The sequence below is a fragment of the Pygocentrus nattereri genome, chromosome 17 (genome assembly GCF_015220715.1).
Source record: "Pygocentrus nattereri isolate fPygNat1 chromosome 17, fPygNat1.pri, whole genome shotgun sequence".
NCBI classification, from domain to species: domain Eukaryota; kingdom Metazoa; phylum Chordata; class Actinopteri; order Characiformes; family Serrasalmidae; genus Pygocentrus; species Pygocentrus nattereri.
Window position 1 is genome coordinate 26,035,158 of NC_051227.1, and position 23,306 is coordinate 26,058,463.

Sequence of the window (23,306 nt, forward strand, 5' to 3'; positions counted from 1 at the left end):
AAGGCACAAGCCAAAACGTGTTGAGACACTATTTTTGTCTATAGCCATGTTATAATAAAGGCTTTTATTTAAGGAAGAGTTCAGTATTTTTCCTTTTTTATCTCTCGATTTTGAACCCCTGGCCATGGAGCACCTTCAATACAAACAGTTCCCTACCAGCAGCTGTTTATATTTTGAAGTTTAATAGAGTTTAGACTACTCCACATATCTCTGCCTTTAACACACTTATTCCAGCTCCTGGAGAATTAGTTGATCAGTAGAATAATAAGCTGTGTTGGACTGTAACAGTGCTGGGCAAGCATTAGCCTGCTAATAGGGAGCTCTGGGAACAAGGGCAAACCTTTTTTAGGTTTTTAAAAGACCAAATCAGAGCATATTAAACTGTTAAAAAAGTTATTGAGTCCTTTCTTTTATCCTTGACTCCCCCCCCCCCCCCTCTCTCTCTCTTTCTCTCTTTTTCTCTCTCTCACCCCCCTCACCCCCCCCCTCTCTTTTTTCTTTCTCTCTCACCCCCTCACCCCCCTCTCTCTTTTTTTCTCTCTCACCCCCTCACCCCCCCTCTCTCTCATTCTTTCTCTCTCTCACCCCCTCACCCCCCTCTCTTTTTTTCTCTCTCACCCCCACCCTCTCACCTCCTCCTCTCTCTCTCTCTCTCTCTCTCTCTCTCTCTCTCTCTCTCTCTCTCGTTCTTTCTCTTTCTCTCTCACCCCCTCACCCCCCCTCTCTCTCTTTCTCTCTTTTTCTCTCTCTCACCCCCACCCCCTCACCTCCCCTCTCGCTCTCTTGTTCTCTCTCTCTCTCTCTCTTTTTCCCTCTCTCACCCCCACCCCCTCACCTCCTCTCTCTCTCTCTCTCTCTCTCTCTCTCTCTCTCTCTCTCTCTTTTTTTCAATTTCTCTCTCACCCCCTCACCCCCCCCTCTCTCTTTCTCTCTTTTTCTCTCTCTCACCCCCACCCCTCCACCTCCCCTCTCTCTCTCTCTCTCTCTCTCTCTCTCTCTCTCTCTCTCTCTCTCTCTCTCTCTCTCTCTCTCTCTCTCTCTCCCTCTAGGATGCTATTAGAGCGTTGTATGTCGCCACCTGGCGGTCTACACTCAAAACTGGTAGTACCCAAAATTAGCCCCCTGAGGAAGTTAGCTTTAGCCTGAAAGTAACTTACACCCCCTTTCTTTTTGTCTTTTTTGACCACAGCCCATCACAACCCCCAACCACCCCTGCCCTGGTGAGAAAAAGAAAAAAAAACTGCTCTAAACTTTTTTGCAGGCACTCATATTTACTCCACTTTTTTGACAATAATAATTTCCAGCGTGTTGTGCAGCACACATAAACATATGACTTTTGAAATTCATTTGTTCATTTTCCATATTTATTTCCAACTTATTTATTGCAAGATTCAAGAATTGTTCTTTCTTGCTAAGAATACAAAAAGGCTTAGGGGAGAGATAGAGAGTCGGTGACAGTCAAATCAGCAGCGTTAACACCTGTAGTGTTCACCAGAGTAACTCCAGTGTGTAGCAGGTGTGACTTGAACACTGGTGGCTTTTCTGTGGAAGGACGTGAAATACAGTACAATGTCATTTGAAACCTTTTTTTTCTCATTCAAGTTTAGTTTACATGTACAATTTTTAGAGAACAGAGGGAAATGAAGGATCATTGAAGAAGCAGCACAGAGTAGTGGATCATCTTTGGGCACAGTAGGATACCATAATACCTCTCAAAGAAAATTTACTGTAGTTTTACAGTATCTAAACAAAATGTACAATATTCTTCAAAACAGTTGCAATGAAAGACATCAGTGTCTGCAGGAACCTGTCCATACAATTCCAAAGAAAAACATGACCACTGCACTTTAAAAAAATGAGAGCACCTTAAATAGCATCCCTAAAACACGCTCATGATCAGTAATATTTGAGATATTTCCTTTAGATACTTTACATTTAAGATGCTTTCACTTGCCAAGATGTATGTATGTATATATATATATATATATTTTGCAGTGGGACAGTCAGGACTTTTGAAAGGTTATTTGGACAATATCATGCTCCCCTTCACCATGCCCAGATCTCTATGTGCTGAGACTCTCTCATCACACATCACACATAATAAAAAAAGAATTAAGGCAAGCCACCAGGACTGGGCACTTTGTCCCGTGTGAATCAATTTGATCAATACTAGCAGTGAATCTTTAATGTGTTTAGTGATTCACACAAAGGCATGGACTGTGTTAGGACACTTCACTTTATGTGGATGGCCAGGAGGCTATTTAGGGTCATTGGTGACTCCGTTAGGAGAATTTACAACACAGAAGAGTTTCTTTCTCTGAAATAGATCAGATCCTGTGCTGAATGGCTTTAGTTTGCACCAACTGCTCATTCAGCTATTACCAGTTTTCATTCTGTTCAAGCATTATTATCATAAGCCAAATTATAACACTTTCTTCAAGATAATTCTAGCATGAGTGAGAAAGCTGGCCCAAAGTTGGTGTAAAAGGCTGATGTCTATTGACAGGCATTCACCATTTAAAACATGCCTGATTGTATTTAGGACAGTTGTTGTAGGTGTGCATTTAACACAGTCATCAACTTTCAAGCACAGTAGATTCACTTTGGCATTACAGCGTTCTTGTCTTTACGTTAATGCATCAAATAAGACGCACTGTAAATATCACATCCTATGACAGATACTTGATTAGTGCTTTAATGACAGTGGAGTTTCCTCAGTGGATTTTGTAGGATATTAGATTTCTTAAATTGGAATTCCCCTTAAAAAAAATAAAGCTCAATAATTAAGATATAAACAAAGTCACTGAGAGTGTTTTGATGTGAAATACTCTCTTTTGGAGAAACAGTAGTGATGATAGGAACTGGAAGTCTCTGGCAAGTAATGCTTTTAACCCTTTAAGGTCAACACAAAAGTATGGCTTTTCATGTTGCTTAATCCTCTGTTGTTGCATTCACAGTTTTTGATATGTAAAAAAAACTGATCTAACACAGCTGAAACATCAGTAGGAAACAGGAAAACATCAGTAAGGAAAATAAGCCACATGTCAGTAGTGTTTTGTCATTACTTTTTTAAAAGAAAACAATAATAAGCTTTTACTGATCACAAATGTGCTCTGAAGGCGTTTGCATGCTTGCTTGGAAAATCTCACAGTGCATCCAGCAATAAAGGAAGACTCGTGTGTCTTTTATACAGAGATAAAAAAAAGTAATAGCACGTAGAAGACTCTGATATATTTCCTTGTGGCCAACATGGTCAAGCCAACATTGTAACTCATCTGGTGGCAGATTTAAATGAGTTAAAGGGGCCAGTGCAAAAGATGTGGAAAAATATGCTTGTAAAAACATGCTTGTAACCGAAAATGGAAAAAAAAGCTAACTCAAAACAAGCTATTCCATCCAGGTAATGTTGTTAGTGTCTTGATAAATGTTTAAGAAGTCTATTAAGTGCACCTGTGCCTAATAGGCCCTACAAAATATCAGATGTAGGACAGATTTTTTCACGCACAGCATCCGGCTTGGTATGTTTGGTTTAGTAATAGAGTGACAGGTGATAGTAGATTTGACAGAAATGTCATGCATGCAAGCATTTTTTTCTCTTGCACACACTCTCTTACTTTCTTTCCTTCTCTCTGTCTCTCCCTCTTTCTTTCTCTTTCTCCATTAATCTTTCTCTCTCTCTCACACTCTCTTGGATTTCCTCTCTTTCTTACATGAGCTCTCAAGCACCCTCTTTCTTGCACGCTCTCTCTCTGTCTCTCCCTCTCTTGCTCTCTCTCTTTTTCTCTGTGTCTGTCTCTCTCTCCCTCTCTAATGACTTTATAGCTGTGTTTGTAAAAGCTCTGGTGTTTAAGGGAGGAGGTGAACATGACCCTGAACGAAGCAATGGATGATAAGAAAACTATGCAAACGAGCCAGAATGAAACATGATATGTTAACATTATAAGGTCCAGGTCTGGTTAAAAGTAAATATTCAGGGCTAGAGTCCCGGAAGTCCAGGTCAGACAATGCTACTGATGTGTAGGTTCGCTGGTTGTTTTGAATAGTTAAAGTAAAATGGCTATATACAGTATGCATCGTAGATATTGTAACCCCTGGTTCCTATCACCACCACTGTGAAGAAATCTGAATCAGCAGGTTTCTGTACAATGAATCATTTCACATTTTGTTTACGAACTTTGGAAAAATCAGCGGAATTCTGCTTTAAGAAAGTGAAAATTTAACTCATTCAATTTAGCAAATGCTTATGAAAAATGTTTGATAATTGCATTTGGTGGTAGTGATGTGTGTCTGCAACACTGGGTTAATCAGCCTCCTTTCAGCATAAAATAAAGCGATGTGTTGAAAATATGCTACAACATGTTTTGGAATATTATATACTGACAACAAATAACAATATATTTCATTTTCATAGGCTTGTAATGGATCTAAGTTTAAAAGGAATATGTGACAAAGCTTTGCATGAAAGAGGTCTTGTTTTAAAGAGGGATTCAGAAAGGCCAAAGGAAAACAATAGAAAAAGAAAATGATACTGCAGTTTTAATATCTCACATATTGTCACAGGATGAAGCTGCACATCCATAACTGCACACATACACACAAGTCATTCTCTTTAAAACTGTTAAAAGTGAAAGATGAACTGGCACTCTGGTCCTGGGCTACTTGATTTTGGCTCATCTTTAGTGCAGACTCTGGTCATTCTTGTTTCAAAAAAGTTCTGGTGCACCACCCCATGTGTTCAAGGCTTGATGGTTTGATGACATCATCAATTTCTTCTTTTTTCCAGACAGAGTTTCAGGACTCCACTGAGCCATGCATGACTAAATAGTGCCTCATGTTCATCCTTCATAGATCCTTATTTCCTTGTTCAGGCTACACCATATCTCATTACCCTCTATTACTCTCAAAGTGGTGCTCCAAACAGTTGATTAAGACATCTGAGTGACAGCCTATTGCTCCTCCCTCATCCTTTCTGACACTGCCCTCTGTAACACTTCACTGGCTTTTGGGCTTGGCTCCACCGGTGGAGTCAGGGGGAGGGCCGCCACCCTGGGATAGTCGAGTCAGGCTGTAGTGAGAATAAGAGTAAGGAAATAAGCTATTAGAATTGGATTCATTTATATTGTTAGAATTTAAATTGTTGACTATGCACGCTTTGCCAACTCTAAATGGTCACTCTGTTGTTACAGACAGAAGTGCTATTATAAGCTGTTTTCCTTCAGTTAAATTTTAGTCAAATAATCAAATCAATAATCAAATCTTAAGAAATCAAATCTTAAGAAGAATGAGAAACTAAAAATAAGATATCCAGAAAAATGACATCATGACATCAAAAAGAATGACCTCAAAAGAAAGGGCAGTCTCAAACTTGAGTAATAAATAATGCAGATGTGCTTTGCAGCTTGGCCATAGGGAGGCGCCACACTCACATGTCCTTAATGTTGTCAACGTGGGCTTGTACTGTTGCAAGGATGGTGTCCACTTTCTCCTGAATGAGTGGAATTTTACAACAGTTGTAACTATTCAGTGCCAACAACCAGATCTTCTCCAACAAAACCAACCAACTAATCTAAAAACAAGGGCATATGAGCAGGTTTATAACTGATAACTGAACGTGTTACCTGGTGCCGAGTGTAGAACAGGGGTACAGAAAAGACAGCAATCACACCTGTGAAGAAAATGAACTAATTAGATTCCACTCTGAACTAACTAAGAACAATATCAACGATGTAGTTTTCACACTGAAAAACGAATGCATTGAATTTATTTATTAAAATGAGTTCATTTCCACAAATACTATATCAGCAGAATCATTGCCAAAAGTATCTAGTAAATTTTTTTTTCATATTGCTACTGTAGTTGTGGTCTGTCTTTCACTTTCAACCAGCAAAAATGTTTTGAATGAATTTGCTTTGAACTGAATGCTGATTAGTGCAAAGTATAACAGATTCATTTAGAGCAGAGATTTTATTTATCATATTAGGAGTCATTAATCGCGTTCAGACATTTTGTATTACTACTGTACCCAGTGACTGTTAGAGCTAGGCTTTAGGTTTGGGCCATAAATGTGAAAACATGGACAAAAAAGAAAGAGAAAAATAAAATCTATGGATGCTCCAATAACGGAATTGTGACTCAATATTTAATATAGAAAATGTAAGATTTATTTAGTTGCAAATGCATTAAAATAAACAAACTGCAGAAGTTTAAGCCCAGTAGCCCAGTGTCTTGAGTACAACTAGTGCCACATCAAATATTCATTTGAAATATCAGTCAGATTAAACAACTGTCTAATAGTGCTATTTTTTGAATATCTGCCAATTCTAATATGAATCAAATATCATAGTTCATAATATTACCCACCTCTATGATAATGATCATTTCAATGAGATTTCTAATAATATGTGACAATTAAAGTGTGTGATGTAAATATGTTTAATTTTAGACAACAGATATTAAAGTATATGTAATAGCTTGTATAATGCAGGTTTAACGAGACTTTGTCAGTAAGGAGCCCTGACATAGAGCTGCTGCTGCTGTTTTCCATTTCTAACAACTGACTGAAACCTGGTGAGGCTACAGCTCATGTTTACTGTCACTGAGGTATCTGTGACTTCCAAAAGACATTCAGTGAAGTTTTTCTCATATAATTGGTTTCAGCCATTGGATATCAAAATGGGAATTGGTTGATCCCTCTGTCACTTTTCAATTATGCTGGTAATTAATGTAACGTGTCACATTAGGTAACACGTTACCTTAACGTGTCTAACTGATGGAAGAGCTAGCTTGACTCTACCTACATAGCACAAGGAAAAAATCCTCATTGAACAATTTTTATTTGCCTATTTTAAGACTTTAACCCTTTTGTTCTCAAGTAAAACTTTACAATGAAATAAATGCTACAGTACTTGTTTAGTTTAAGCACAACAGTGCTTTAGTTCCCAGAAATCATTAGGCCTTCACCAGGCTCCCTTCTGAATGTATTATACTACAAAAACATTCAATAAATCAAAAATGCATTGAATTTACTTGATTCAGATGTGTACATTGTTTCTACATGATTAAAATATTTTCTTTCAATACATTTATTTTAAACAAAATTGTATTTGTGCAATTTATAAGTCATTGATGTTTCCATACCGATGATGAGCAGAGTAAGGCCATTGCAAAGGGCTCCCAGATACGTCACCAGATACATCAGCAAGAGAAACTACAAACAGAGGAAGAAGTCCTATAAGTAATATACATGAAACACATGCCATTCAAAGTTACAGTAAACTGACACTCTTCACATTTACACGTGACCTTTGGAACCAAGGTAAGGAATAGGATGTCATCTAACACTTGATGAGCTTGTCATTAGGGTTTCTCCTAGCATCCGTCAGTGTGTTTATTCCAGTGCCCCCATGTCTGAAACTGGAGACCCCTGCACTGAGAGAATGAGATCTCTCTTAACCCCTCTACATCTGAGGAGCACATGTGTGGCCCATCTCACATACCACACAGGTCAAAATGTAACACCGTGGGCTTCAACTCCTCCTAAATAGGCATCTGCATCTCACTGGAAGCAGCACAGGCAGAGTGCAGAGTTTTAGAAATTATGCAGTTAGAGGGCAAATGGAATAGTTTGTCATAAAGATAACTCCAAACTGTGATGAATCAATAATTTAACCCTCCAAACCCTCTTCTTACAATTTGTTTACTGATTTCTCATTGAAATTAATGGAGTTATTCTTTGGAAAGTGTAGATTCAGGGCTGTAAAATCATATCTGTGTTTGTAAGTAGAAGAGGAAGATATTTAATGACACATTGAATTTGATGAAAAGTTATTGTTGTGCCTACAGTTTACATTCTTCTAAAAAAGTCAATGCAGACACAAGCATGATGACAATGTAACTTTGTTATTACAATACCTAATAACTAAGGTATTACAAAGTTGTTAGCGCATGTAAAGAAATACCTTATTCTCTTGTTATGGTAGAAATGAGGACGCTCAAGACAACCATCATGATGTAGATGTTCATGGACATTTTACAGTACTGTCTCAGCATTACAGAGTCAAGCTCTATGTCTAGACTTATATGGAGCAGCCACAGCTAGAAATATAATCAGAGAAACTTCATACACAGTCTTCTATGTTTACACAGCGTTGAGCGCAAAGTGGGGGTCAGAATACAGTGTTCCCAGGGGTAATGGCAGGAGGTAGGACAGACGAAAGAAAAGCAGGCTGAGAGAAGGCCATAGACACGATGAAGGAAATCAAAAAGATTTGTTTTCAGCATTTTGTTTTCAGTTTGAAACATTAATAAGCATCTCTTGTAAGACATTATTATACCAATTACATCAGTAGCTGGAGGTTTTGAAGCTGGAGGGCAGCTGACATGCATATCTGAAATAATGAGAATGCCTGAGCAACAGGGCGTTAAGGATGAAAAGAAAAGAGCAGCTCTGCTCTTGTAAATGTCAATAGGCTAACCAAAAGCAACAGAAAGAAGAAGGGGGAGAATCTAATTAATGCAAAGGACAGAGAAAGAAGAGTGACGGAAACAAAACTCATGATGGAGGATGCCTTTCAGAGAAAGTGTGTCATCAAAGCAAAGAGGAAGAGAAATTGGTGGCATTGGTGCAAATCTAATGGACAAATTAGGAACATAACTAGCTTTTGTTCACCCGTTCCTGTAGTTTAGAAAAATAAGGAAGGGGAAGATAAGCTGGGAGAGATCATGATAGCTCAAAATGTACAATTTGTCCACATATTAAAGTTCCAAATGAGTTCTATTTAACAATGCCATAGAAGAACCTTTCAACTGAGTGGTTTCAACTGAGAACCAGACACTGAAAACTTCTTTAAGGAACTAAAAGTGCTTTAACAGTGGTCATCAACTCAGTCCTGGAGATCTTCCTTCCTACAGAGTCTGTTTCCTATAACTAAAACTTATGAATCCTTCTCCAGCTAATTAACTTCTTTAGAAGTCCCTGTTTGGCTCAGTTAGTTGCACTAGTGTCAGTTAAGGGGGAGAATGTTAGCTGTAGGTTTGAACAAAACTCTTAATGGACTTTCAGTAAAATGTCAAAAACATATGTGGATTAGGTTTTGGGTTGAGTTTAGGGTTAGGGTTAGGATTAGGTTTTGGGTTGAGGTTAAGGTTAATGTTAGGATTGGGCCAGCGTAAGGGTTAGGTTTTGCATAATGGAAGTAACAATACATCTGCTTAATGTGTCAACAGTACATCAATAAGATATTTACTTCAATGTATTCCAACGCATTGCTATTGATACTTCACTGATATGTTGTTATGTTACTGATAATCTGTTAAGAGTTTATTAATCATCTACAAAGGACCACTCCAAATAAAGCGATACCCAAAACTCAGCAGAAATGCAGATCTCCAGGAGGAAGGTTAGGTGATCGCTGTTCTATGGTATCACTCCAAATAACTGTTTTGGCTTTATCTTTAAAAGTGCATTAGGAGAGAAAACTACTGAATCTTTAATAGATGGGCTCTGCTATATTCCCATGCATAAGACTCACCTTGAGGGAGTCAAACAGGTTACCCACAAAGATCAGGCGCTTCAGTGTATCCACAGCAGAGCAGATTAGAACAATTGCTCTCTGCATATAGTGGTCTGCTTGTTCTCCAACCAGGCCAATGTCCAAGTCCAGGTATGATCTGTAAGACAACAATACAAAAGCAGAGAGACTTAACTACAGGCACATTCAGTATTTCACCAAGAGAAGAGAAGAGAAGAGAAGAGAAGAGAAGAGAAGAGAAGAGAAGAGAAGAGAAGAGAAGAGAAGAGAAGAGAAATCGTCCTCACTTGAAGGGGTGTACACTGTCTCTGAGCTGCAGGGCGTGTAAGACTTTGCAGTATATCCGTATGGAGATGGTGAAGCACAGGATGGCCAGAGAAAGAGTCGAGACCACAGTGATGATGCTGAGCTGGAAGAGGGACAGCAGGCCCACCACCAGCCCAGTGAACACCATGCCTGTCCTCTCTGTGTCCTTCCAGTAGACCAGGTCCATTACTGCAGAGACACAGAACAGAGATGGAGAGACAGTTTTTAATTTGAAGGCCTTCAACTATCAACACATTTAAATAGCTCAGCCTAAAATAATTCTGTTGCTTTTAAAAGTACCAGCCACATATTAGCACAACTGTGCTAATGGAATCATGCTAATTGATGGCCCCTAACTTTCATTCATTCTTAGTCATGTTATCATTTTTGGTCAAACTAATGCACGGAGGTAGTGCATAGCATGGCTGAAAAAGCCAGTGGTACAGCAGGAGTCACTGGACCACAGCTGCCTCTGAGGGAAGCTAAGAGCAGGCTTTTGACAAGCCTGGACTAAATATAGGGCACGTAGGAAGGGAGGGAAACGCTGAATTTAACTGCAGCCACTTAAAGCACCTGCTGACAGTACTCAAACATCATCCAGTCTACTCTCTACACCCCGTTTGTTTTAGAGAGTTGGTGCCGTAGTACTCACTGCTTCATTTGGTGAATGAAGAAAAAAAAGTGGCTTCTATAAAAGTGGCTTATATATTTGCTTCTATTCTACTCCTTTCATTTTACTGAATCCATGCACAATCCACAAATACATTAGTTCATAGCAAATATTGAGAGGTTGGACAAGCTTTATGGAAGACTGGAAAAAAGTCCCATAACAAAATTTCAATTTCTTTGCATACATTTTGTTTAGAGTCACTACATAACTTTGAGTTTTTGAGTAGTATGTTGTTGTGGCTAATGGACACTAGGCTGGTTGGAAACAACAATGATTGGTACCATGCTAACATTAGCTTGAAAACAAAACCTATCCCCAAATTATGTCATTTCAAATGCATGCAAACTAAATCTAATTTGAAAGTAATGACACATTCTAAATATACACATTACAACTGATCATTATTTGCCAACAATCTGTGTATCTTAGCAATAAAAGCTTCTGTCCAAGCAAGCAACAGTGGGTACAAAAGAACAAGACACAGTAATATGTTTCACAAAGGAGCAATCAAATGCCAACAGAAAGATACACTAAACATGTGATTAACATGGCCTGAGAACCTCAGCATTCCTCCCTCTAGAAAGATTTATCAAGGGATCAAGGGGGGGGGCAATAAATGACATGCAGCTTATCTATTCAGAATTACCTCAGTACTAATTCCATTCATGCCTAGCCTTCAAACCTGAGTGACAGGGTGCAGCAGCAGGTGGGCTATTTATACTGTTGAGCTACTGTAAGACACTGACTCGGCACGCACCTGGCTGTTGTCAGAAACAGGTGGCCACACAGGCTTACTTCATCGGCTAACTTTAGTCAGCACCCACTGAGACTCTGCTTTGTCTGTGTACATCTGCACATTAAACCCCAATCAGGAATAGCTGAAAACACCGTCTGAGCCACAACCGGATTAACTTTCAGTGAGCTAACCGAAAGCAAGGTACACACACACGCAAGGTACACACACACACACACACACACATTGGACATTTTAGTAGGCATGCTGAGATTATTAGAAGGCCTTTGTTGTTTCAGTAATAGCTTGTCTGAAAGGAGCACCAATTCCTGACCTATCATAATTCTTTACTAATTATTAAATAATCTCCTGATTAAAACTATTTGAGCTATTTGACCACAATGATTTCTACAGTTCTTAACTTTGACAATCCTATGTTTATGTTTATGCAACATAATGCAAATTGAGTTTTCTTCCATTGGTTTGAGGCAAATAAACATTAATAAAACAAAGCAGAAATCATTTTTTTGATACATACCATGAGCGTTTATGAAAAGTTCGAAATTTTGACTGGTACTATAACACCATTAGAGGGTAGCAGTGAGTAATGTTTGTTTATTTGAGCATCAGCTGTGTCCGTCATCAGTTGGAAGCTCCTATGTATCGAAAGCTAAGAAGCAAGATTAATCAGCCAGTTTGGTTGGTTTAGGTGTGTATTGTAATAGTACTAAAATAAAAATGAACTGTTCTTAATTATTTGCATTGCAATTAATTGTTAGCTAAATTTTGTAATTGTGTCAGGCCTAATCTACAGTTTTCAGTATCACTGTTAATACTACAATAATCTGTTATGTTCGGCCTTATGCTGTTACTATATTAAAGTTATTATATGAAAATCATCCAATGTTCTTATGACACCATATAATTTTCACTTGTGTTAGAAATATGAATTAATATAAACTGAATTACAGTAATGATGCTTTTTATTGGTTGCTTCCTTAAACTTCACAGAAAATGTGTTCATCATGAATCAGAAATCATCACATCTGCATAGGCCAGTGTTGGGACTGCATAAACAAAGGCTTTTATAACAATAACAACAAGAACAAGAATCTAATCAAATGTAGAACATGCATCTTTGCCATGCCTTCTGTTAGTAAACATAAAACCAAATGGGTCACATAAGACTGTCTTTTTTCTTAGATAATAAAGAAGATGATGACAAAGATGATGAAGTGGAAGATGATCGTGGTGATGGCATAAATCGCAGAACATAGCTTCCCTGATCTCAAGCGACTATTTTAAACCCTGCCATGTTAAAGTGAAAGTGGACTTGCCATTTCCGGCAGAACAAATTCAACTGCAGCAAATGTCAATCTCCAGTGTGTATTTTTCTGATTAGCAGACATGCATACTGTAGGTCTGACATTCTGTCTTAAATGGTCCTGTTTCACAAAATACAATTTCTTGCTTAGCCAGCTAACTTTAAACTTAGCTAAAACTAACACTAAAAAGATCTCTTTCCTGGGATACATTGCCATGGCAACTTACTCTGCATGCCTAACTTGCTAGAGAAGGTTATACTGGAGATTAGGGACCTGGTCAAATTACATGTTTGGTTTATTTTCTAAACGAAAATAAGTTAAGACATCATCTACAGAGAACTCACTAAGAACTCACTTTTGCAAACAATGCACAATTAATCTTTTTTTTACATTTTGGAAAAAATATAAAACGTACATTATGGCCTCTGCAAAGGTTCTGGCACATTTATATTGTATGTGTTATTTATTTATTTTTATTCATATTATATGTTAAATTCAATTGAAATTGAACCCAAAAATGATCAGATACATGTTATATTTAATTTTGTACTCTGTAGAGGATTTGTACCTATTTTCACTTAGAAAACCTACAATACATGTCATTTGACCCTGTTTTATCAGTTTAATAAACATCTATTTAGATGTTTGTAAATAATCTTTTTAGCTGTAAAACAGGGACCAGTGTTAAAGAGCTTTCAATTTTGACGATAATAAAACATGTTCAAATACAAAAATAGCAGATAGGAGAGTAAAAGGCATCATATTGCTTACAGGTACAACATAAAGCTGAATACAAAGCTAGCTCTATGTTGAAGATTAAGGGATAGCAGCTTAATGAAATGGCAGAAAAATATCATCATGAGTATACGCAGAGCTTAACACTTCTGACCACACCCACCAAGCACTTACACACACTAAAGAGAAAACTCTCACTGTCTTGTAATCCTTTGTTAGTTTGTCCAAATAACCATTTTCAATGTGACTTACAACCATTTATCTGACGGTTCCAACACAACAACCAGAACTAAGCTTCAAACTCCTTCCACCAACTCATCAAACACACCTCACCCAAGCCAACACCACACCTCAACAAAACCAGCCTAATTAATGAAGAACAAGAATGAAACTAACCGTCCTGAATCTCTGCACTCCTACAAGGGAGTGACCACCCCAAGCCAGCAAGTCTTGTCACAGCAGAAGCTAAAATGCTGTTCAACGGCTCGAGAGTCCTGGCTGTCACTGAGAGTTACAAATACCTGATCTCAAATTTCCCTCAGCAGTGACAACGCCGTGGTGGGGGCTCAGTCCTTATTTCATGTATTTTTATGCTTCTCACCTTTACTGGCCATCCTGCTAGCTGCTGAAGGGTGAGCACCCTCCTGCCTCTCTGTGTCCCCCTGATAATCCTAGGACCCTGCAGCTGTTTCTGGCCTGTACTGTCAACAGCCCCTCAACCCACTGGCCAAAAATAACACTGATCAATCATACCCGCCCCCAACAAAGAAGACAGAGACAGTCACAGATTGACACAAGAGGGGGATATAGAGACAAACTATCCTCAGATACACAAAACTATACTCAGCTACACTCAGCTACCCTCAGATACACTTAACTACACTCAACTTCACTTAATTATGCTCAACTACACTCAATTACCCTCAGATACACTCAGCTACCCTCATCTACACTCAACTACTCTCAATTACCCTCAGATACACTCAACTACCCTCATCTACACTCAACTATCCTCAAATACATTCAACTACACTCAACTACTCTCAATTAACCTCAGATACGCTGACCTACCTGCAGATATACTAAACTGCGCTCAACTACGCTCAACTACAATCAGTTATATTCATATACCCTTAGCTACACTCAGCTACACTTGGGTACACTCACCTATGCTCAACTGTGCTCATCAAAGCTTAACTACATTAATCTACACTTAACTACACTCAGATACACTCAAATAAACTCAACTACACTCAACATTTAGATAAACTCAACTAATTAAATCCAAAGAAGTAATTATACACACACACATGCACACATCTTCTAAGCCACTTCTCCTTCTGGGTCACGGCGGGTGCCGGAGCCCGTCCCAGCCATCATTGGGCGGAAGGCAGGATACACCCTGGACAGGTCCCCAGTCAGCGCAGGGCAGACAAACAGAGAGACAGACATACACACTCACACCTAAGGGCAATTTACCATGTCCAATTGGCCTGACTGCATGTCTGCATGAAACCCACACAGACACAGAGAGAACATGAAAACTCTACACAGAGGCGACAGTGCTACAGACCACACCACCGTGCCACCCTTTTTACAGTAATTAGTTCAGCAGCTGCAAAAACATCAAGCATTACACTGTGTGCAATGTCTGTAATTTCTACATTAATGTACTGTATTCATGTTTTAGAGTTTTATACAACATTATGTGTTGAATTCTGGTAAAACATTTGCAGTACAGGAAGATTATACTGTAACACACTCTTAATATGTAGCTACTTCAATCATGTAATCATGTTGTAATACATGAAAACATACAGTATCATCAGCTTCGCTGCAATTTTATTTTGTTCATCAGCTTCTATTATTTAAATCTTAAAAGAGCTACATCAACTACTGGTAAAGCCAACATTGACCTAGCTAGCCAATCTACACTAATGGAATGCTTGTAAATGTCCTTATTCTTTCACCTCAATAATGCTAAACAGGATTCAGTCTCTATGAGATTTACAGTGTCATGTTAACGTTAAGCTGTTGTGTATTCATTTTACAGCTGTAACTTAAACACATTGGAGCTTAAAAAACACATATGTAATATTATTTTGAGTGATTTAGTACATTCGTTAAATCCTTTAGATCCCACATGCTTTTCACTACAATGGCTGCAGACGACTTAGTGGTCTTTATATAAAATATAGTTTTGTACTGTGGTAAAACTTATTAATGTCATTAATGTGAAATTTCTTTAAATTGTGTGTAGCATATAGTGTAAGAATATATTGCATAGAGCCTGGATTGTGACTTAGTGTATGTACTATCAATAACAAACAAAGCAACAAGATCTTTATAACACATAGTAAGCATGTGTCATCTGAGACTGCAGTATTAAGATGCTTGAGCTTTTCAGAAACCATACAAATGATGACAATAGAGCAGCATGATCATCTTCTGACTGTGCATTTTCATAGGGCTGAAAGCCTTCAATCCAGCAGAACAGAAGTGGAATAATGCTGTGTTCTTCCGTCTCATGCAGGCAGTCCATTATAACTCTGGCTTTCATCTGGATAAACAGAGCCACCACATTAATCTGGTGTGTGTACATGTATATAATTAACTCTTCCAAGTAAGACAGCAAAAACACTAGCAAGGCGCCCCACTTAGCAGATGCAGACTATTATACTTGGAATCCCTGCGGACTGTAACCATGGAGACCAAACGAGACATTCCATGTTAAAATGCCAGGTGGAGGGAAGCCCTCTGTCTACATTGTCTGATTAGCATGTGGATTCTTTGATGTGAGTGCATTTTGTACAATATCTGTTGAGTCTGCGCCCTGAGAAAGTCTAGGTCATGCATAATCAAGTACAATCATTCATCATGAAATACATGAAAAATTCATACATGAAAAGGAGCAGCATGTTGCCTAACCTGCTATGTGGATGTGTATTGTTGGCCCCTCTGATAGGTCTAGAGTAGAAATCCATCGTTCTCTGGTCAGCTTTTCCTGAGTGTTTCGACCAATCAGAGGTGGCGTTAGGCGTAATGTGTCCTCAGTCTGCGATGTGGCCATGGTTTCCGTAGTGACAGGGGGCTCTGATCCATGAAGCTGTTGAGCTTTGCAATTAACACAAGCTACAGTTACCTTCAATGCAGTTTCCTGCATGCAGCATACAGTATTAAGCACATTTTTGCTGGATTTTTACTCAAATCCTCATTGCAAATTCAGACTCACAGATTATGACACTCCATATTACACAATAGGGGGAATTTGAATTGATGATCTTTTGCTGATTTGCTGATGAATGGTTGAATAGAAATGCCCCAAAGTTACTTGGACAAAATAGTTTTTTACTTTAACTATAGCTTATAAAAATGAGTCTGGTTCTCATTAAAAGGGACTCTCATTAAAAGGTCTATCTCAGGTTGGCTGAGTAAGCAAGTCAGAGAGTGAGTCACATCATGATGTCATTGTATTAGCAATACACTGTCAAAAGTGTGAATCATGTCATGGCACAGTTGTAAACCATCAGGCAGTGCTCACAGTACTCACTCACACATATACATATGCCTGCACCTCTTCATGTTTAGGCCACCATACACATAATATTCAGAATCACCTGAATACCTGAACAAGTGTTCTTAAATGGTTTCCCGGCTCTACCCTACAGTACCTTGTCCTCTGTATTTGAATGTTTACCTGCTCTAACACCACAGGAAATGGCTGGCTCAGGGGGTTTCCACCTTTCACAGCTTGCTGTCCAAGCAAACCCCTCCACAGCTCACAAAAATTGCACTGATCTGATTGCTCTTTCTGACTCTTGTAAAGCCAGTGCTGTTTTGCAGCTACCAAGTAGTGGATATCAGACTGAGGAGAGGAAAGCTACAAATTGAGTTCTGGCTCAGTACAATAGGTTTAAATCCATACTCACTATTTTTAGTCTCCAAGTGATGGTGTAAATTGTTGGGCTTCAAAGCTTTATTTGACAAGACCTCTGAGCAAACAGTATGGAGCACTAGTTGCTCATTTTCGGTTCTTACACATGTGAAGCCCAGCTCTTGGTACTCCATGATAGATGAGCTCCATACAATTGAAAAGTGAAATGTTATAGAATTGACATGCACTGAAAAATATAAACATAACTAGCATAACTGTTTTGCCATTTTGATATAACCAATTAGCAGTTTGAAGCATTTTATGAGCCTAATGTAAGTATGATGTTTCATTATGGTGTTTTATTGATACTGATGTTGTATTTTTTGCAAATAATCAATTTTAGGTTCACATACAATTTCTTAGAGTTTAAGGGGTTGGTTCATCCACTAATGTACATCTTAATACTTTGAAAACTTACTTTGCAAACTCTCTGTAACGCAGTGTGTCTGGCTGCCTGAGATTTCTTTCACTTCTCCGGGCATCCCTGTGTCTTTATCAGAAGTTTCCTCCATGTCTTGTATAGGGGGCTCTAGAGTCCTATTGACGCTCTCTGTTGGTTCAGGAAGCTCCCTGGTCTGACTAGCTTCCAGCTCCCCTTCCCTGCTCAAGAAGGCATGGGGGTCCCACTCCACAGTGGGTGAGTCTGGAGGTAAGAGAGTTTCCACAGTGTCCACTCGATGAAGTGAGCCCTGCCTACCCCTGCCCCCTGCCCTGCGTCGGCCTGAGTCTCTGCGTGATGACCCTTCACCCTCAGAGAAGGCAATGTAGGAGAACGTAAGCTCAAAGGAGTTCTGACGAGGGGTGCCCCAAACAGAGGGGCTACTAAGGCCACCATCATCATCCTCCAGGCCTTCTTCGTCCTCAGACCACTCCCGTGCTGTTATCAGCTCTGGAAAGTCTGACTCTTCATTACCACCTGAGAATAAATAACGGAGTTAGTTGACAGTCTATAGTAGATGCAGTAGCATCAGCAGTTAGGAGTACCACACACACACATTTTCTAAGCTGCTTTTCCCTCAGGGTAGCGAGGGGGGTGGGAATGGGGGGGGGTGTTGGTGCTGGAGTCTATCCCAGCATTCATTGGGTGGAAGGCAGGATACACCCTGGACGGGTCACCAGTCCATCACAGGGCAGACAGACAGACATACACAGTCACACACACACACTTATACCTAGGGGCAATGCAGCATGTCCAATTGGCCTAACTGCATGTCTTTGGACTGTGGGAGGAAACCGGAGAACTGGGAGGAAACCGGGGAGAACATGCAAACTCCACACAGAGAGGTCCCTGTTCGCCCGGCCGGGGAACCGAACCCAGGCCCCCCTTGTTGTGAGGTGACAGTGCTAGTTAGGAGTAACAAAGTTTTTTGTGTTCTGCAAAGAGTACAAAAGTGACACAGTCATTCAGCCTTTGTACAGTGTTCAATATGTTGTTTACTCCTCTGTGAAGAAAAGGTCAGTGTTGATTTTGTATGTTAATGACTAGGGCTCTCACTAGGACTGGTGAGGTGTGACACAGCTCCTCAATGGCTGCAGTGGAGAACACATGTTCAAGGTTTTTAATGTTGTATACACTGAGAGACAGATACAGTCACAAAATCATGAATACATATGAGACATACACACCATTGCCCAGCTATCTTTACTAAGGAAACCTTATAATTCACTTTGTACCTAGCTTTTGTTTTCCTGTTCAAAACTGGGACATTATGCTATATTAGCACCAAGCTAACAGTGGAGCATATAGCAGCTTTCCCGCTTAAACACACTCATAAACACATTTAAGTAAACACATTTAAGTATCGTTTTTTACTTTGGATGTTGCAGTTAGGATGTTTAGATATTAAACTTAATATTGTTAAATATTTCTAGACCTTGTTATAACACTGTAAAACAATTACTATAAAATGACAGTAAATGATTGGCATTCAGTTGTATTCTTTTCACCATAATTTTCTAGTAACGGTCAATAACAATAAAACAGCAACTTTGAATTGTGACTTCACAATCACCTGGTCTGCTAGATTACCATGATGCAGCTGTAGTCTGCTGGACACTTACAGTAATAAGCTGAAATCAAAGTACAGTAATCTCCTGTATTTTTACATAACAATTGTAAGGAACCTATACTGACAGTGGCCAGTAATTTTACTATAAATTCACTGTAAAACGAAAACAATATGTCTGGCACACTTTGTTTTATTCAAATGTTTATGCTTTTTAACTGTCATATCCCAAAATGCTGTGCAGTACAGCTCAATGTCAACTTCACTATAATGTTGTGTTATGCAGAAAATATCTTATGATAAGTTGATTGTATAATAAACTAATGAATGCAATATTTTACTGCGTAAAATCGTGTTAACCTATGTTTAACTGTGTATCTATATATTGTAATATTCTGACAGTAATAACGAGTGTAGCTATTGACGCACCTAGCCAGTTTACACCAGTAAGGACACAATATAGTCAAATCAGCACACAGAAAGCCAAAGTTAAGACCAGAGAGAGAGTATCTGCTTAAGCGGTTACTAACACACAAATTTAGCATTAGTGACATAACATTACATGTTTTACACTGCTCAGCTGCTCAGAGATGATATGTCTGCTCAATGTAACACTATACTAAGTATCTTAACAGCATGCCGAGTCACATTGATGGTGAAATAGCCCACAACAGCAGAAGCATCCTATTTCAGCTTTTCAGATGGCAAATACAGTGATGTAGAACTTTGCTTAACTTCACTTGATTACTAATAGTGACAGCCTTCCTAGCAATACTAGTTTAGAAAGAATAATAGTCCAAAAAACTGAATGTGAAAGATTTTGAACATGGTAAATAGAGACTGTTTTGTAAGTGAATCTAATATGCATTTCTTACACGCCGCTTTGATATTTGCTAATAGCTTAGAAGATGTTGAGCATTCAGTTCAAAGAAAATGCATTCATGCTTTATCTGAATGAAACTAGAAAGACAGACCACTGCCACAGCACCAACAGGAAGAAGAGATGAATTCACACTTGAGTTTTTTTCAGCGTTAGTACAATAAAAGGATGATCAAACAGTGAATTTAAATGTGAGAGCCCCCCTGACATTGACAGAGATAATACTTATGAATATATCAGGCAATATAAGAGACAGCAGTATATAATGATCAATATGTATACATTTATAGTCAGATTATAGGACACAAAGCAAAGCTTACCATCTGTACAGGGAGGAGTGGAGTCAGGTGTTGAGGAGACAGAGCCAAACTCTTCTAAAACAAAAGAGCAAAGGCTTTTCAGATACAGCAGCACACAAACACAGCACATTACCTCATCTCTGGGCTCTGAGGCATCAAGCCAGTTCATATCCATCTGAACATAAAGTTGGACCATGACTGTTGGCTGTAAAAGAACAACTGCTGTAAATGAACTGAAGTACGTTTAGAGCTGTCTCACACAAAACAATGGAACTGATAGAGATTGCCTTAAGGCGGTAATTCTAATTCTTCAAAATTCATGCATTCAGTCCACATTAGCAATTCAATCTACATAAATCATTCATAATCATTCATAATAAGTCATCCAGAGTGGTTTGATATGAAATGGCTCATTGCAGTGAAACTGTAAATGCTAAAATAGTGCTAAATCAAAAATAAGTCTTTTTTCCTTTGAATGTCCTGCATATACCTCCCTGCAGTAAATGGATTAATAGGTTTTAGGTCAAAACATTATGTAAAAATCGCACTAAAAACAATGTTTCAGACATCAGGCAACATATTATTTTCTGTGAGGTAGCTTTTAGAGGTATATAACGCTTTGGACATCTGGTTCATTTCACCACCACTGTGAAATATTCTGGCTCTGTACGTTTCTCTAGAATGACACATTTTACATTAACCCACTCTAAATCACTTTGCTTGCACCTCAATTATATGATTATGCAGAAATTTTGATATGATTATGCAGAAATTTTGAAAAACTGAATTTGTCTTCAACAGAACACTTGATTTTTGACCAAATCCCTCCTAAAATTACTCTGTTCTTCAGCCTAATCTGTGGTGTCTGTATTACACGGTCAATTACTACAGAAAATTACCTCCCTACACTCAAAAAGAAACCCACTGACTCAAAATACATTAATGGAAGCCAGTAAGCTGGTGCTTCGGGAAACATGTTGAAATTATCGCATTGACAGATGCAGCAGACAGAGATTATGTTTAAAAACACTGGAGTATTCCTTTGTGGGCACATTCATACAAGCAGCCACTGCCTTGGTAGGACTAAGATCACGTGGTGATAGGAGAAACTGTTCTCTTGGTGCTACAGGGAAAAGCAAATAGCCAAGCCTAGGAGATAACAGCTCACTTTGAATAATCCATCATCATTTTTCCACTGCAAGAACAAACAGCTTGTAACCATTCCAGCTGTATATATACTAAAGACAGGCTAACTTGTACATTTGGAATTAAATGAAAACTAAGAAACTGTGCATATTTGCTATCTTATTTTAAATGCAGAACATATTTTACATTGACAGTCAACTTGCCCACTAACTACTGGAAATCATGCCAACTGTCATTGTTTGAAAATTTGAATTAGCATGCAATTAGTTTGCCAAGCTGGACTTTTCATAGCCCTCACAAATGTTATGCTTGCATACAATTATTTTCCTTTTTACTGAACTACAGATACAGTTAGATTTTGCCATGGAAGAAGTATTTCTAGTATAGACACACAGCAATGGTAAGCTTGCTATTATACATTTTTAAGACACATCTGGTTTGTTATACCAAGGTCATAAAAAAATAAAAGCTTCAGTTCATGTGAATGCACATAGTATGGTTAGCATTAAAGGGCCCATATCATGGAAAACTAAAATTTCATCCCTTTTTTAGATATAGTATGTAAATCTTTCAAACAAAATCATTCCCGTCCCTGTCATTCATGCACATTTGGAAAATAAGCTCCAAAAACAACTTGTTATTGTTATTGCGATGTCACAGAAACAACATTTGTACATATTAACATGATTTCCACATATTCAGCCCATATCAGTTAAGCCCTAGCCATTCACACGTCAGTTATACATGTTATAGTTATGAGTGTAAGATTATGTTAAGTTATAAATGTTACAGCCAGAACTGCTTTGTAAATAAGCCACAGCCAAACAGAATGCATACTGTTTATTAACATCAGTTAATATAACGTAAAGGCACAGTAACAAAAACAGCATGTTTACTGAAGGGAGGTAAGAAATGTTTCTTGAAACATTGATTTATATCTATGTTTGGTAAATAAACCCATACAAATGTCATTTGATGGGGGGATGAGATCTTACAAAAATGTAAGATATGGGCCCTTAAATGTAAGAAAAATATATTATAAATAACTGTACAGTGCATACTGCATACATATGAACAGTTGCACTGCTATATCAGTGTGTAGAGAAATAAATGAAAGAAAAACAAGGGCAGACATGGGCCTTTTCCTAAGTATAACTCCTTATACCTGCATTAGGACAGCTACTTTAGGCAATGCTAAATCGACATACCACTGAAAACATGCAAACCATCCAACCTATTATAAATGCTTAATCTCACTCCATTGCTTTAGTCAAATACACACATTTTCATACTGGCAATCACTTGTATACAGGTGGTGGTCAGAACAGACCATTAGCACTGCAGCAAAAGCAGGATGCAGGAAAAAATAACAAATGGGGGAATTTCAGTAACCCATTGTTAGAGATCAGAAAGGATGATACAGTAGATAGATAATACAGTAGGGAGGGATGGAGAGAGAGAGATAGAGAGAGAGAGAGAGAGAGAGAGAGAGAGAGGAGGGGGATGCTAGTTTAGGAAACAAAAGAAGCTACTCACTGCAATGAGAGAATCCTAGAACCTGACCCATGCTCCATCAAGGCACTGCTGAGCCTGTCCAGTCCGTCGAGTCTGGACACCCCCCTCCTTTCACTCCTTCTGGCCACTACTCTCCTCCACTGGATCGCTCCCTTCTCCTCTTCCTGGCTCCCTCACATTCTCTCGTCCTTCTCTTCCCCCTTTCTACCCCTCCTTTAGGGCACCAC

General features: G+C 38.7%; 1 protein-coding gene across 4 annotated transcripts; it reads right to left on the bottom strand.

Moving 5' to 3' along the window:
- Positions 1 to 1,342: 1,342 nt before the first annotated feature.
- Positions 1,343 to 23,289, bottom strand: rtn2a (reticulon 2a). 4 transcript variants are annotated; one of them, XM_037546875.1, is made up of 10 exons: positions 23,101 to 23,289; positions 20,440 to 20,490; positions 17,652 to 18,149; positions 16,228 to 16,413; positions 9,818 to 10,025; positions 9,531 to 9,669; positions 7,138 to 7,207; positions 5,619 to 5,665; positions 5,427 to 5,485; positions 1,343 to 5,065 (listed from the first exon to the last, which is right to left on the bottom strand). In XM_037546875.1, the coding sequence occupies exons 1-10, from the start codon at positions 23,129 to 23,131 to the stop codon at positions 4,993 to 4,995; spliced, it is 1,362 nt and encodes a 453-aa protein (XP_037402772.1). In that variant the 5' UTR covers positions 23,132 to 23,289; the 3' UTR covers positions 1,343 to 4,992. The 4 variants fall into 4 exon arrangements, with proteins under 4 accessions (XP_037402772.1, XP_017552328.1, XP_017552329.1 ...); XM_017696839.2 differs by having other exon boundaries at positions 20,440 to 20,493; XM_017696840.2 differs by lacking the exons at positions 16,228 to 16,413; positions 17,652 to 18,149; positions 20,440 to 20,490; positions 23,101 to 23,289 and adding an exon at positions 13,901 to 14,003 and having other exon boundaries at positions 4,515 to 5,065.
- Positions 23,290 to 23,306: the final 17 nt, after the last annotated feature.

What these genes read in the sequence shown, in the direction of transcription:
- rtn2a (XM_017696839.2), bottom strand. Translation starts at nt 23,131, where the DNA reads ATGGGTCAGGTTCTAGGATTCTCTCATTGCA. An exon ending in ACCTGTTTGACTCCCTCAAG is followed by an intron (nt 7,208 to 9,530) that starts GTGAGTCTTATG and finishes CTCTGTTTGTAG; the next exon opens with TTTCTCTTGCTGATGTATCT. An exon ending in TGTTCTACACTCGGCACCAG is followed by an intron (nt 5,486 to 5,618) that starts GTAACACGTTCA and finishes CCACTCATTCAG; the next exon opens with GAGAAAGTGGACACCATCCT.